This window comes from Zalophus californianus, chromosome 6 (assembly GCF_009762305.2).
Source record: "Zalophus californianus isolate mZalCal1 chromosome 6, mZalCal1.pri.v2, whole genome shotgun sequence".
NCBI lineage: Eukaryota > Metazoa > Chordata > Mammalia > Carnivora > Otariidae > Zalophus > Zalophus californianus.
The window spans coordinates 144,723,882-144,739,703 of record NC_045600.1 but is presented as its reverse complement, the minus strand read 5'-3'; the positions used below and the strand labels follow the sequence as shown (position 1 = coordinate 144,739,703).

General features: G+C 57.0%; 1 protein-coding gene across 5 annotated transcripts in view; it reads left to right on the top strand.

Moving 5' to 3' along the window:
* Window positions 1–15,822, top strand: part of LOC113909733 (cell migration inducing hyaluronidase 1) — a 134,712-nt gene that overhangs the window by 83,655 nt on the left and 35,235 nt on the right. For all 5 annotated transcript variants that reach the window (XM_027571232.2, XM_027571231.2, XM_027571230.1 and 2 more), the window contains 5 exons: window positions 2,283–2,353; window positions 2,940–3,035; window positions 3,463–3,584; window positions 7,031–7,163; window positions 7,950–8,141. In XM_027571232.2, coding sequence (XP_027427033.1) covers window positions 2,283–2,353; window positions 2,940–3,035; window positions 3,463–3,584; window positions 7,031–7,163; window positions 7,950–8,141 — 614 coding nt within the window. The remainder of the gene's footprint in view (window positions 1–2,282; window positions 2,354–2,939; window positions 3,036–3,462; window positions 3,585–7,030; window positions 7,164–7,949; window positions 8,142–15,822) is intronic.

Here is a 15,822-nt window from a genome sequence, read left to right as displayed (position 1 = left end):
CTGTTCCTTGCCCGTGGCACACCCCACTCAGTGCCGGCCTGGGGAGTGGCGGGCAAACGCCCGTCCGCACCGGGTGTATCTGGGAGCCCGGATTTTCTTACAAAGCGTATTCCACTCTGAAAACACAAAAGCTCTCTGTTTGCATGAACTCATTCATTCATTCAGCCGCTTACAAAATGTCAGCGGGACATCTGCTGTGTGTAAGCCATGCCTCAGATTCACAGCTAGCTTCGTTTGCCCATTCTTTGGCAAAAGGGGTCATCGTGTGCCTGGGGGACGGGCAGACATTGGTTTAGAGATCCTACAAGGTGTCTGCCCAGCCCAGCACCCGGGGAGAAGGGCCTTTGATATACCCGCTGTGTTTGGTTTGTCTCGGATTAGAGCTTCATGCCTGACTTTGGTGTGCACACACCTTGGCACCAACAGGAAACTGTTTGCCCCACAATGGCCACACCTTTTTATCATGTTGAACCAGATCTCAGCTCAGGGGAAGGTCGAGGTCCTCCAATCTGTGGCTGTTGCAAGATCATGGGGCCCCTCCCTTCAGCTCCGCAGAAGCCCAGGCAGGGTTGGGGGCCAGAAAAGCCTCCCCTGGGCAAGGGAGGGGGGAGGCCGGGGGTTGCTCTGGGGTCCAGGGCGTGTTCTCTGACAGCCCAGGGGCTGCTCATTTTGGAAGGGTCTGGACAGGGAGCTCAAGGAGTCGAAGATGGCAAAAGGACACCTTGGTATCTCTAGGCTTCTTTGTTAGCAAAAGCTGAGGGGGCTTCTGTTTCCTGGTTTTATAAACCAGAAGGCCAGTTTATCGATTTACAATGGCAGCGAGAACCACCAGGGGACTGGCTGCTTAGGGCCTCAGCAGAAGAAGGTAATGGCTAAGGGCCCGCGACGCGGCCCGCATTTGCACCTCCTATAGGTGTGCCTGCAGGGAGGGGGCTCATTCTCTCTGCACAGTTCCTGCGTCTGTAAAGCAAAGTACATCAGGAGCAGTGGGAGGGGATCAGGTGCGATAATAAGTAGCAAAATATCTGCCCTCCTGTCTGGCACAGAATCAGGATTCAATACACGTCAGCAACTGTTTTCTCCTGAGAAGCAGTGGCCACGGGGAGGATGGATGCTTGCCCTGTGTTGTCACAACCACTCCCCCGAGGGCAGGACACGGGCCGGCAGGAATTACATGCTGAGCCCTCGTTCGTACAGACACACGTTGAGGGACAAAACTCAAAGCATCTAAAATCAGCAGAAGAACCGAGTTGTGTGGCGGTCCGTGGGTGTTGGCGCGAGACTCTGGGCCAGACGAGGCGTGCTGAGCTCTCGTGGGCAGGCGGGAACAAAAAGAGAAGTGATGAGGAGGCGTGAGCAAGAGGGTGGGCGAAGGGCTCAAGGCGCAGAGCTGCAGGTGAGGATGAAGGCACGCGGGCTCCCCGCGAGAGACCGCAGGTGCCGAGGCCCGGGCCGAGCGTGAGTCTCTCCTGAAGGCGGGAGGAGCACAGGCAGCGGAAGGGGGCACTAGGGAGAGGGCAGAGACAAGCTGAGGAGGTGGGCACAGGAAGACATTTTGCTCTGCGCCCAGGAGCTTGGCTTTCATGCAAAGGGTACTGGGGAGCCATTGATGGATCTTAAGCAAGAGAGTGACCCGATCAAATCCCCAACCTCAGGAAAGATTTGCTTTCCAAAATGAAAGGTCAAAACAAAAAATAACAAAAGCTCTTGAGTACCGTAGTCGATTGCCGTGTCATGGGGAGAGCGGGAGGCAGAAGATGGGCATCAGGGGGAAGACAGGAACGGGGAGGGAAACCTTCCGGCCTTAGAGCTCACTTCAGTGGAGGACGTCTTCCGCCGGCTTTTCCTCCTCCGTTCCCCACTGTGAGCGAGAGGCCTCTCCTAACTTTCCAAGGCCAGGGCATCAGGGAAAGAGCCTTTCTCTCCTGGATCCTGCAGCCTGGTTTTCCCAAAGCCACCGGAGCACTCGCTTCAGGACCTCATTGAGGCTGGCAGGGGGTTTGTAGGGCTGTGGGCTTGTTTGTGGTTCGTGCCCCGTCTCCTGCCAGAGTGGCGTTGAAGAGGCTCACGGGGAGCAAACATCAGGCGAGCCAGGTGGGTAGGAAGCACAGCGCTTGCAAAGACAGGCTCTTGTGGTCCGGGACAAGGGAAGCCCGGCCAACGAGCTGATCTGCCGGGAGCAGTGGGGAGGGCTGCTGGATCGGCGGGCTCTGTCTCAGCTCTGCCTCGGGGACAGGCTCAGACGTGTGAAGAACTTTACTTTTTGTTGTTGCTTTTACCAGACACCCTTGGAGCTTCCTAACTGTGAAAGGAAATCCCTCTTCTTCAGTGGAAGACCATATTGAATATCACGGTAATGAACAGAGGGAGAGAGACTGAGTCCCCTCCGTGTCTCTCTGACCAAGAGGCCCGGGTCTTTGTGCACCACCGTCTTCCCTCAGAACGTGGCGGAACCACCTCCCAACGCCCATGTTCGCTGGCCCTGTTAGGCGCAAGTGGCCAAAGCCTATCACTAAGATAATATTTACATTTGCAAAGAGATCACCACTGACTTAATTCAAAACAAGGGACCTAGGACAGGCAAGAACCAGGACAGATCCAGCAGGGGGAATATTTTGAGCTAAAAAGATACTTTGGATAGGTCTTTACCACCTAGCAGAAGGCCCTGCTGGTTCTATTCCTAGACAGGAATTCACGGGAGAAATTGGGGCTCCAAAATACAGATTTTAATTAAATTTTTAAAACTGAAGCAGAAGAAGGGACAATAGATAATCTACTTCCCAAGTAGAGAGATTGGCCTGAAAGGTTTTTTTCGTTGTTGTTGTTTTTTAAAGAAAGAGTTCAAGATCTATGTGTTTAGGGGGTTTGCTCTGTCTTAGAAATGCATTCTTTGGAATGTGGGGGGGGTGCGGTCACTGACGCCCCTGCTCTCTACACAGGACACCGTGGCTCCGCGGCTGCCCGGGTGTCCAAAGTGTTCCAGACGGAGCACGGCGAGCATTTCAACGTCTCTTCCTCCAGCGAGTGGGTTCAAGGTGAGGAGAGTCCGGGGCAACCAGGAAAACCCAACAGTGGGAGAGAAGGGCCTCTCTGTGCCGAGCGATGGTGCTGTCGGCAGGAAACGGGCGGGAACAGGACCGGCCTTCACGGGGCCACACGGGGGGCTGGGGTGCAGAGAGCAATGGCCTCCCTGCAGGCCTCGAGCAACAGGCTGGCCGTAGCTTTCATCGTCATCTTTTCTGCGGTAACGAAGAATATGTGTTCTGTTGTTTTCGGCAAGTGAGAAAGTCAGTAAGAGGCGCTTTTAATGAAAAGGTGGGAGACTTGGCAGAGTGCTTGGGCGCACAGCCGGACGCACGGTGTTCGATTCCTGTTGCGCCGAGGGTGCTGGGGGCCACGCTGCGGGGGAAGCTGCCCTCCCGCGCCCTTCCCGCCTCACCCTGCTCTTTGCTTTCTGTCTAGATGTGGAGTGGACAGAGTGGTTCAACCATGACAAAGTGTCACACACTCAAGGTGGGGAGAAAATTTCAGACCTCCGGGTAGCTCACCCAGGAAAAATCTGCAACCGCCCCATTGATATACAGGTACCAAACTCAAAGCAATCCAAGAGTTATAAGGACTTTATTTTGAAGTGGGGTCTGTAGATGACAAACTTCCTTGCCGTCGGGGTGGTGTGATTCTCACGGCACTCCCAGGACACGGGTAAGCCAGGAAGACCCGTTCCTGTTTTAGGGCCTCTTCTCTGCTCCAGGCCTCCTGGGCAGTGAGTTCCCCAGCGAGGACCCAGCATTGTCTCCTGGATTCTACTTCCCACCTCCCTTGCCTCCTCCTAAAGCTGCTTCCATAGCCGTGGCTGACGGTGCCCTGGCGTGGGGACGGGTTGTCTCCTTCAGCCTCCCTTCTCAGTAGATTTCCTTTGGGCCCTTGAGTGCACAGGATCCAGATGGGATTTGGGGTGCCGGCTGAGCTCAGCCCACACCCCCACAGCCTGGTTCTCCACTGAGCAAAACAAACACCAGCATTGGTAGAGAATGGACCATGTTGGCTCAGGATCTTTGCTTGCAGTTGCTCCTCCAAAAGGGGACCCCGACTTTCTCAGTTGGCTCCGCCGGGACAGTGCCAAGTACACACACAGCCCTCACAGCCCACCAGCTTCGCGGGCAGACCGTTCTCACGCGGCCAAGGCCCTCCCCTCACATGGCTGTGACATCCTCGAGAAGGATCGCCCCGGAGTGAGTCGCAGGTCGCAGGCTGTAGGCTCCCCTTGGGTCCAACAGAATCAGAAGGCACTGACGCCCCCAAAGTGCACCCTCCCCAGGTTTAATTCTAACTTTCTCTGGCAACCCTGAAGATTCCAGCCTCAGTTCTGAGATAGGCATCATCTTACTCCTTCAGTTCACTTGGCTGTGGCAAGTCCAGCCCTTTGCCAGGGTCCCCTCCCCAAGTATTTCTGGAAATCCTCCAGGAACGCTTACATGGTCTACGGATGCCTCCCGGTGTCAGCTCTGCCGGCCGTCGGGCTCCACGCCGCGGCGTCTGGGAGGCCATGTCTCTGTGGCAGTTTCCCTTCGGCATTGCCCTTTCTCCCAGTACCTCTGTTCCCGGCAGGGACACAGGCTCCTGCCTATGTCCAAGCACAGCTAACCCCAGGCTAAAGGATTAAATAAAACTGTACTGAAGGCTTGGAGGCAACAAAGCAGGGACAAGCATACATATATGTATCAAATATAAAATAGCGTGGGGCACGACCGCTCCCTGGCCCCATTATCCAAGACCCTCCAAGGGAGCCAACCCCAAACGCTATAACCCCTAGGCGGTCACCGCATTCCAACGCCCAGCTTGCTTCCAACAAAAGGAGTGTCCTTGACAATGAATTCCTGGAGTTCCCGTTCTCAACTATTGGAGGTCTGGCAAAGAATAAAAGATCCAACCACAGCCCCTCCCCGCCACCCCCCACCCCCCAAGGCTGGGACCAGCCTTCTCACAAAAATGCATGCCTTGATAATATTTTGCTGAGCATGGTAGACCCTTATTGATTCAAAACTCTCAGTTCCAGAATGGGACATTGGCTTTTTCTCGGCAAAACAAAGGCCCACAGAAGCAGTTGAGGGTTCGGGTGCAATAGTTAAGGTGGCCCTTTCTCCCAGCCCCTGGCCCTCTGCTCCCACGCCCCTGAGGTGGGCACCACCTTAAATCTTGCAGCCCACACTTCCAGTCCTGGCTGGAGACCTCGGTCAAGTTACTCAGGGTCCCAAGCTCCTCTTAGGCAACAGCGAGGATCCTCAGGGTTTCCCTGTGGCATTATTTTGTGGATGTCATGTAACAGTATATGAAGGGCCCATGCATTTTTTACTATTTTACAATCATTATCCTAATCATATTGTTATTTTGTAATTATTAATTATCAAAAATAGTAATAGAATTGTGTCTACTTAAGGTGGAGACCAGTTTCCCTGAACAGTGATGGAGCCCTCTCTTGTTCTCTTTATCCCGAACTGAGGTCATTCTTCAGGTTTAGAGAAAGGGGGGGTGTGGAGGCAAAAGCGGAGTTGCAGAGATGCCCCCCCAAAAGTATTGTGCGACACTGTGCCTTGGAAAATGTGCAGTTCTAATCACTGATGTTTTCAGGCTCAGTTCTCAAGGTTACGGGCTCTCCTGCAGAAGAGCGCTCTGGCCTCCACAGAGAAAAATGGGAGCTCATTGTCATGTCAGCGACCTTGACCTTGCTTCTTTAAAACCCTCTGAGCCTTAGCTTTTTCCCAAGGGCAGGTCTGCAATTCCTGCTTCTCCCAGGGCCCTGGAGGCCTCCAAGATAATGGCCGTGAGCGTGACTCTTGCAGGAAAGGGCTGGATTGTCGTGATGACTGAGCTCACTGCCATACAGCTCTTCTTGGAAGCCAAAGACAACAGATACCTGCTGTGTTCAAAATAATGTTTCCTGAAAAGCCCCCCCCGCCCTCTTTTTTAATAGGTTGACTATACTTTGCCCCCCTATTTCCCCGGCCCTGGTCCCTGCGGTCTCTGTGCCTAAGAGGACAACAGCTTCAGCCTGGATCTAAATTGCTTGTCTCTGACGACAGCAGAGGGCTTGCTGCAGACACACCCGGGCTCTGGGATGAGCCCCAGCGGGCGGCGATCGCCGCCTCCTCGGGGCCCGCTCCCTAAATTCTCTACCTGGCCTTGAGGCTGCTCGCCCATCGGCCCCTATCACCGAGAGCCCACTCCGTGCCAAGCCCTGGGCTGGAAGCTGGGATCAGGGAGACGGGCGGAAACCGGTCCTTGCCCTCCCCGGAGCCCAGGATCCCGGGGGAGGAGACAGACGTTGAACAGAGGACTGAATGTAGGCTGCATGCCTGAGGGCCACAGGGGGAGGTGCTGAGCAGCGCCAGCTCTGTGGTTGGCTGAGTCTGGATTCGAATCTTGGCTCTGCTGCTTACAGGCTTGGTTGACCCTGGGCAAGTGACTCACCCCCTGAGGGTCAGCTTCCTTATCTGTCAAGCCTGCGACCTCGTTGTTGCTGTGAAGCTGGGATGAGATCATATCCGTCGCACTTCGCCCTGTGACTGCTCTGATGCCCAAGCCACACCTGGACACACCAAATCTGGGCCCTGCAGGATGGGGCCTGGGCATGAGTCTTTTTAAGGGCTCCCCACGTGACGTGGACCCACGCCGGGACACCAGTTGATTGAACATAGCGGGTCCTCCGTAAATGCCGGCCTCCGTTCCCAGTGGCAGGGGTGGTGGTAGGAGTTGCCGCCCATCAGTGGTTTGGGTACGGGGGACCACCCGGGGACCCCGGCGAGGCATTTCTCCATCCTGTGGCTTTGCATTGTCTTCCTTAGAGCAAAACTGTTTTCTTAGAACAAAAGTGATGCTCGATCGTTTAATGATCATCTTGGGCCTGACGAAATCGTTTTTGCAACAGGGACAAGTTTAGACTTGTGAGTGGATGTTGATACCATTAATCATCAACTTCTTTCTTTACACGCACCAAAATGATTTTGCTCTATAATTTCCGTGCCGTTTCCAGGCCACGACAGTGGATGGAGTTAACCTCACCACCGAGGTTGTCTACAAAAAAGGCCAGGATTATAGGTTTGTGTGCTACGAGCGGGGCCGAGCCTGCCAGACCTACCGTGTGCGGTTCCTTTGTGGGAAGCCTGGTAAGCAGCTGCTTGTCGGGGACACAAATGCAGCCGTGGCTCGTTGCTTGAGCTGGCAGATACGCACTGTGAGTTTGGATGCGGCTGGGTCAGCCGCCCCCGGCCAGCTCAGTGACCGGGTGCTTCTGCCAAGCTCCCAGTGGAGAGCCCTTCTGGGACCCAGGAGCCGTGGGACGGTCCTCGGAGTTGGCAGGAGCCGGCCGAGCCCCACCCTGCCCATATGCCTTTGAGGAAGGGAAAGGTCCGGCCCAAGAAAACGAGGGTGCCGTGGCCAGAGCTGACCTTCTTGCAGCCCTCCCCTGCAGAGACATGAGCTCGTGGCTTCTGGGTGCTATTATTTTAAACCCGGGTCCCGAGGTGCTCGTTAGAAGGGCTGGGAAATGGTCGGGTTGTTCGCCGAGGCACTTGGCCTTCTCCAGAAGGCGGTCATTCGGGATGAGAGCTCTTTGGGGGAAGGGCTTACAGCTACTGTAAATAATAGTTGAGAGGGACTATATTTGTTTTACATCTTGAGCAAAGTGGGTGTGGTGAGGCAGCCGCATTTAACTCTAGTGAAGGAGTTGGTGGAAAATTCCCCTGCCCAGAGCTAATGAAGGGCTCTTTTTTGGTGGCGTTTTGTTGACTTCAAAAACCTGCACCAAGACTGGGATGGGCTGAGCCTGGTGATTTGGGTTTGGATAGGCAAACCTGGCATTTATCTGGGGAGGGAAAGGGAAGAGGTGGGCGGTCAAAAATTGGCCAAGAATGCAGGGTTAATAGCTCAGGCCCTCCTGTCTGGGGTTACAGTGAGGCCCAAACTCACCGTCACCATCAACACCAACGTGAACAGCACCATCCTGACCCTGGAGGACGATGTTCGGTCATGGAAGCCCGGAGACACACTGGTTGTTGCCAGTACTGATTACTCCATGTACCAGGCAGAAGAATTCCAGGTGCTTCCCTGCAAAGCCTGTGCCGCCAACCAGGTCAGAGTGGCAGGTAAGACTTCCACTAAGCCCGCCCTAGGCTGCACGAGTGTGTTGTCTGAAATCACAAGTTTGTATCAGTCAGCTATTGCAATAATGCTGCATAATGAAACAGACCTCAAACTCTCATGGCAAGCACTTCTCACTCGTGCACCTGCAGCTGGTCTAGGGTCCAGCTTCTCTAGACTGAGCTTGGCCCCAGGATGACAGCTGGGTTCAGATCAGCTCCATGGGACTCTCTTCTCAGGACCTATTCTTCCTGTGGGGGAGGTAGAAAGTTCCCAGGAACAGAAACACAGAGGACTCAGGGCCTGGGCTCAGGACTAGCGTGCTCTCACACCCACATTCCACTGGACAAAGCAAATAATGTGGTTAGGCTTAGCATGCATGGGGTGGGTCAGCCTATTTGTCCCATCAAGGTTGAGGGAAGGGAGTGAATATTTGTTAGGCAATAATGCAATCTACCAGGAAATTTTAAATCTCTTCTTTCTACAGCTTTGGAGTCTTCCTTTCTTCTTCTTTCTCCTAAGTGTTGACTTAGTGGTACTGCAATTTATATTATGCGAGGTTCCTGGAATCTCAGATTGTTGGGATTAAAAGTATAATCCAGGTCCATGTTTATTAGTGGAGAGAGTTATATACGCATGAGGGTTCTTTGGTTATAAGCAATGGAATCCAACTTGACTATTGTAAGCAAAAGAGGAATTTGTCAGGAGGCCACTGAGCTTCAAGAAGTGATGTACCCAGGTGCACAAGGACTTTGGGGGTCTGGGTAGTGGGAGTGAGTGTGCAGTGTTCTCGGGGCATCGCTGTCCCGAAGCACCATGCGAGGTCCCTGGGACATAGTGCTCATGCCACCTTCCAGGGAGACCGCGTCCTGTTGGGCTGGGGGCTCAGGTGCTCCGCCCTCTGGCAGTGCACCTTCACCAGCATCCCTCTGGGCCTACTGAATGGAGAAAGGGCCCCTCCCCCAAGGCAAACTGCGGAAGAAAATGGCCAGAAGAAAGGAGAGTCGATCCTGGGCATCATAACTACCAGGCGCTACAGGACCGTGGCACCTGGAGAAGGTCTAGGATTGAGGGAGAGTGGAGGAAGACAGATGGAGAAAACGTCGCCTATGTATTCAAACTACCTGTTGCTTTAGAAATAAGACTATAGGAAGTTAAACAATCTTTTTGGCTGGTGGGAATGTGCTTGGGATGGAATCTGGGGGGACAAAGGTTTAAACACCAGAGCAGTGGCAGTATAGCCCAATCTCCTTGTCCTACGCTCGGGGGGCCGTGGGCGCTGGAGGCCGCCCCCAAAGTCTGCAGCCGTGGTCGTGGGGGGGCGGGGCAGAGCCTTCGAATGGAAGGCCGTGGGTGCCCCGGGGCAGACGGCGGTTTGCTGAGCGTGGCTGGACACACATCTGTGCTTGACAAGTTAACAGAATCTGCCCTTTTAAATAATCATTTGTTCAAACCCCTACGTTCTTTGAATAGAGGTTTGGGGAATAAACACAAGTCCAATTAAATCTTCATCCCGGAGAGAGGGAAAGAAAAAGGGAAAGATACATGTCGAAGTAATACATTCTGGTGCGAGGGGAATAAATTCAACAAAAAAGGGAGGGATTGAAGTTAGCAAAAGCTACTGAAATAGACCATAAGTTTGTCTCTGAGCTTCCTGGCTGTGAGAGCAGAGAAAAAAACATCACAGATTACTTACTATTGTCCAATAAAAAGGAGGAGACCAGAGGCCCAGACGGACCGCTTCCCCGAGGCCCTGAGCTACGGGGTTGGGGGGGGGATTCAGCTCAGGGTCTGCGTGCATAGCTGTGAGGTTGGACTCCTCATACTAGATCGGGGCATGCTGTTGGTCTCGTTTCCTGAAGACATTTTAGGGAAGGCTCCTTCCTTCCTTCTTTCTCTTCTTTCCCTACCACCCCTCCCTCCCTCCCTCCCTCCCTCCTTCCTTTTCTCCTTCCCTCCCTTCCAGTTCTTTCTCTCTTTGGTAGAGCACGGGGATTGGAATGCGGTTCCCAGCTGAGTGACCTTAGACAAATACTTAACTTCCCTGTGCCTCAGTTTCCTCGTCTGTAAAACAGACACAGTGATCGTAAATCATAACTGCTTCCCGGGGTTTGTGAGGACTGGCGGATTGAATCGTTCAGTGTCTGGTAGGCAGTAAGGGCTCTGTGAATGTCAGCTACTGTTATTGGGCAGGACGTGTGCAATCATGTAGCACCTAAGCTTGAGGACGGACAGGAATGGTGCCTGTGTGTCAGTTCTGTAGGTAAAGACATACTGTAGAGTGAGAAAAGCAAACGGATGTGCATCGTTCTCAGCAGCCCCCAGCTGAGGTCCGTCACAGATTCTGTTCTGAGTGTCCTGATGTCCTGGGCGTGGAGGCGGGAGGCTCTGTGAGCGCAGGTGCCCCCCACGCGTCCTTCCTCCCCCAGGCTGGGCACCCCCGGCCCCTTCACGAGGACACACAGGGAGGTGGGAAGGAGCGCATCAATACCCAGAGGGCGCCCTCGGGGGGCTGACCAGGGGTCGGGTGTCCTGGACTGTCGGAGGGGGACGGCACAGTGCAGGGCAGCGTGCTGGGGACAGCATGCCGCAGAAGAGGGCCGGAGCAGCGGGGTGAGGCGTAGCGGGGGTAGAAGGGCTGCGTGGGGCTGGGGGGCAGGGGGCGCCGCGGGGACCAGCTTCCCTCCGAGTGTGTCGGCCTGTTGCATTTCCCCTGGTGGGGAAAGGTTCCCCGGGCCCCCTGTTTACAGGAGACTGCCAAGTGAAGCTCGTGCCCTGTATTAGACCCATGACCTTCGCTGCGTGACTCCTGTGTCCCCCGGGCCGCTACGTGTGCACAGCGCTCCTGGGACGTCAGGTGTCCTCCTGGACTCTGACGGGAGTGGCATTCAGACGGTGTGAGCCGATGCTCGCTGCTCAGTGCTGGGGTTCTGGTGGCTTCTAGGAGGGTGAAAAGCTTGCCCACTTGGAGGTGGACACAGGAGCACCTGCAGAGGCCCCCCAGTCTGCTCAGCCCTGCCCACGTCTGCACCCCTGTGCTGGGCACCCCGAGGCCTGGGAGGGGCCAGGTTTCACTTCAAGAAGCTCCCGAGAGCCGAGGGGCCCCGAGGGCGAGGGGCCGGGTGCTGTTAGGGCGGCCAGCCCCACCTAGCGGTCGGTGTGGCTGTCGGGGGGAGGCTGGAGAGTGGCCCCACTTGGCAGCGGCGGACCCACAGGCCCAGCTGCCCCCTGAGCCTTCTGAAGGCTGGACAGACAGTGGGATGGGGTTGCTCCGGGCCCTGGTGCGGGGGGAGGAGAGGAGAATTGAAGACGCAGGGCCCCCCTCGGGCCCCTCCACACTCCCTCGGGGCACCCCTCCCTGGCCCGCTCCCCCTGACAGTTGGGCTCGGAGTGGACCGTCCGCTTTGCCCAGAGGCTTTGAGGCTTTTGCCTGAAAACAGCGCCCCCTGGTGGACAGCCTCTGAAAAGCTCGAGGTGTCGGGGGCGGGGTGTCTGTCTATTTGTCTGTCTGTCTTGGGGAGGCTCCTATTTGTCTGTCTGTCTTGGGGAGGCTCCTGTGTCTGCTTTTCAGCCCCAAGCCTGGCTCTCCATCCCCCACTGACATGAAGCAAGGGCTCCCACCTGCCGCATCTTTTCCGAAGCTGTGCCCCGCAGCAGTGACATCTTAGGGTTCCCCCCAAAGGCTGGCTGCAGAGCGGGGCACGGCCTTCCCGGATCCTCCCTCCTCACTGCCCCCAAATTCCAGGAAACAGGCCTTCATGCCTATTAAGGGTTTTCTGACAGGAAACAGATGGGGATCACCAAGTCATGAAAGTGTGTGAATCATCTCAGAGAATATTCTGGAGTGTTGCTCTCCGCAGGGTGGGTCTCCACACCTCCTGACCCGCAGTCGGAAGCCTCCCCAGACCTTCTGCATTTGCACTCCCCCACTCCCGCTTTCCCTGCCCCCCAGCACACACCCCTCAATAATACCACGGTTAATCTCCTTAGGATGACCGTTCTTTGTTTCCTGTGACTGCCAAGCACTTTACAAAACCGTCTCGCTTGCTCCTCGTGATGCCCTAACACGGTGGCAGCCGCCGTTCCTGCGGGACACGCAGGAGGACACTCAGGTGCAGGGAAATTAAATGTGCAGGGTCTGCTCACCAGTATGGTCACGCTGTTCAAGTCCTCCTAGCCCGCTTCCGGGGCCCGTAGCCGCAGGGGGCCGGCGGCCGGCGTACTGGACGGCGCGCAGTAGAGCATCTGCAGCACCTCAGGGGTCCTAGGAGGGCAGGCTGGTGTCGACCAAGCAAGTCTGTGGGGTCGACCGGAGCCGGGATTCAAACTCCGAGCTCTCCAGCTCCCAGGCTACCTGTCCCCTGGGTCTCCGCTCTGAGACGATTGGCCTGGACCAGGAACGTGCGAGCTGTGTGGCTGAGATGGCCTGTCCGGGACCCTCCAGCCCGAGCCCACCACCCCCCCCTTCCCCCGCACCCCGGGCCAGTGGCCCTCCTGGATAATTTGGGACAATCTGGCTGGGCCACATCTGCTCTTCCCTGGTTGGCCCTCATGCACCAGAGCTGCGAGAAGCAAGGGAGGGAGGGAGAATCTGCAGACAGGATGGGGTGCTGGGAAAGCGGGGCATGCGGCTCCCCCGGGGCAGCTGGCTGGGGGGACAGTGGCCTGTGAACGCGGCAGCAGGACAGATCCGTTGGCTGTGGGGTTTCGTAAAGGTCCTGCTACAGGCTCCACAGTGCGGGGAGGAGGCGGTGGGAATTCAGCTCTCAGTCGGCCCCGCGCACTCCTGAGAGTGGATCAGTCCCTCCGTCTCCCACACCCCATGTCCCCCCATGGAGCAGCCTGGAGATGTGAGGCAGTGGCAGGAGCCCCGGGCTCCTGTCTTCCCCGGGGACAGCACGGGGGGCACCTGCACCGGCCACTTGGGCCACACCAGTCCCTGCCACGTGCCAGGGGCCGTGTGAAGCTCATTCCCTGGATTAGCGTGGTCAGCAAGCCTGGCTACTTTTGAGACACATGCTAGCAATAGCTCGATTTTATGGAAGGAGAGCCTGAGATCCAGGGAGCGTGAGTGATGTGTGCAGGGACTCACAGCCATCATCTGAGTCGGGATCCAGAGCCACAGTCCCCTGCAGCCTCTCCCCTACCTCTCCCGCCATGTTCGAGGGGACCGTGGGTCCCTGCGGAAGGCCCTCTGGTCAGCGTTCTGCCTATTTGCCCGTAGTTTAAGGGGGCACTGATACCCGAAATGCACTTGCTACGAGGGGCAGCTGGACATCAGGGGATGTGTGCCCGCGTGGGGAGGCCTGGTGTCCTGGCCCTGCCGGCACGGTGGGTACCCCAAGAAGCAAAGGGGGAGGTGGAGGGCGGTGGGGAAGGCCGCACCGGGAAGGAGCCCCAGAAGCAGGGTCTGGAAGGACAAAGCCGTCCGCTGCCCAGACGAGGCAGCCCGGCCGGAGGGGCAGCTAGGCAGAAGCGCTGAGATGTGAAGTAGCAAGGCTTATTCAGGGAGGGCTGGTGCTCTGCTCGAGCTGCAGCAGAAGTGAGTGTGGGGCGATGACGCATAAGCCCACAGAGCCTGGGGTTTTGCCCCGTCGGTCCTGCAGGCTGGGAGACAGGAGCTGAGCCCCTCAAAGCTGCACGGGATCTCCTCTCCTGTGGCTTGGGCCGGCAGCACTGAGCCCGCGCTCTCTGCATAAACTCTCCCATCATGTGCTCAAGCCTCAGGGGTCCATCCCTTCGGGAAGCGCGCTCCATGCTGGGCCTCCGGGGAGCCAGCTCCTCAGGCACGTGTCCCTTGCGTTGGCTGGTTCCTGGCCACCGCTGAGCTGCCTCTGGGGCACCAGTCAGCTGGTCTTCCTTCTGCACCCCAGGAACAGTGGGAGGTGGCCTTGCTTATTTGAGGAAGCCTTTGAAGCTTTACTGGGTGTTGCCTGCTGTCCATCGGGGTGTCCGCTCATAAGGAAAAGAAGGTCTGCATCCAGCACACTCAGCAGCATGAGGCCAGGCAGACCAGGGGCTTTGTCATCAATTCTCTGTGTATCCATTGCTGGAAGGAGGGCGTTTAAAGCCGGTGAGCCGGGGAGTCTCCTTCCTCACCAGCGATCAGATGCTGCTCTAGGTGCAGCTTTCTGTCCGCCCCCGCCCCCCCCCCCCCCCCGGTCTGCGTCGCTCAGAACCCCACGCAAAGCTCTTTGTGCAAGAGACTCTACTCCCCGCCCCTCACCTGCAAGGCTACGTATCTGTGATAGCGACGGCCACAGAGCCAGTGGGCAGGAGACCAGCCAGGGATGGAGGGGGAGTCTTCCACACGGGCAGCCAGAGGGGATCCTGCATCTGGACCCTAAAACCATGAAGCCACGAGGCTCTGTGATCTGAGCCACAAGCCACAGGGGGGTAAGGGAGCCAGCAGTCTGCAGAGCGAACTTGTTTCAAACGCTCCTCTGGGCAATGTCAGACTGTGGACGGAACCAGAGTCTTCACAGCCCTGCCCCCACCTCTGGCGTCCGTGCCTGGCTCTGGCTTCGGAGATCCCTGGGCCTGATAGTAAAGCATAGTGAATAGACTCTCTGTAAAATGAGTTTTCCTAGTACTTTTAAAGCAGGGCTCTGTGGTACACGGAGGAACGGCCCCACAGATGCCCACGGGCTAGTCCTCTGCACGTGAGAATGTCTGCTCGCACGGCAGAAGGGACTTGGTGGGTGCGATTGAGTTAAGGCTCAGGAGATGGGGGATTATCCTGGGTCCCCGGGGTGGGCCTAGTGTCATCACAGGTCCTTAGAGGGGACGCAGCAGGTCAGAGTCCGAGGGGAAGGTGACGTGCGACACAGCCGGTATCAGAGTGAAGTCCGCCCGTTGAGGGAGGAGGAAGGGGCAGTCAGCCAAGGAGCACAGGGGGCTGCTGGAATCTGCAAACGGCCAGGACGGTTCCACCTGGCGCCTCCCGAGGGAACCAGCCCTGCCCCACCCGACTGCTGACCCGGGGCCCCAACCGCCGACCCAGGGCCCCGACCACTGACCCGGGGGCCCTGACCCTGCACTTCTGGCCTTTGAGATGTGAGGCAAGACATTTCTGCTGCTTTAAGCCAGTCAACGGGTAGCAGTTTGTTGTAGCAGCCCTGGGAGCTGGTGGTGATGCCAAAAGGGTATCGTGTCAGCTTTGCTGCATACCAGTTTCACGTCCTGAACTAACAAGCTTCCAGAAACTGCCATCCCCCCGACCCTGCAGAATCCCAAAGCGCAGCCCCCGAGGTCCCACAGCCCCCACAGGATGCATGCCGTGCCTCGTGAAGGAGTGGGCAGGGGTGGTCCCTGTTGGGGCGCGTCTCAGGCCCATCACAACCCCGGCCAGCCGTGCCGTGGGCTGACGCCTGTGTGCCGTCGCTCAAGCCAGGGCCGCAGTGAAAGCCAGGCAGCACCTGCCATGAGGTGCAGGCTGCAAATCCACACGAGAGGTCATGCTCTGGAACCGTGTCCTCGAGCGGAGGAGAAAGCCCCTGCTAGCCAGGTCAGCTCCCCCAGTGACAAGCTGCGTGTAGAAGCAGGCCAAGATCTCTTTATACCACGAAAGACTCTGGGGTTGGTGTGGGGGCGGATTGGGGACCGTGAGGCAGTCCCCAGGTTCCAAGCCCCTGTCCCCCCCGCACCTTCCCTGGGGTGCACCTGCCGTCCGGGGAGAAGGACGGG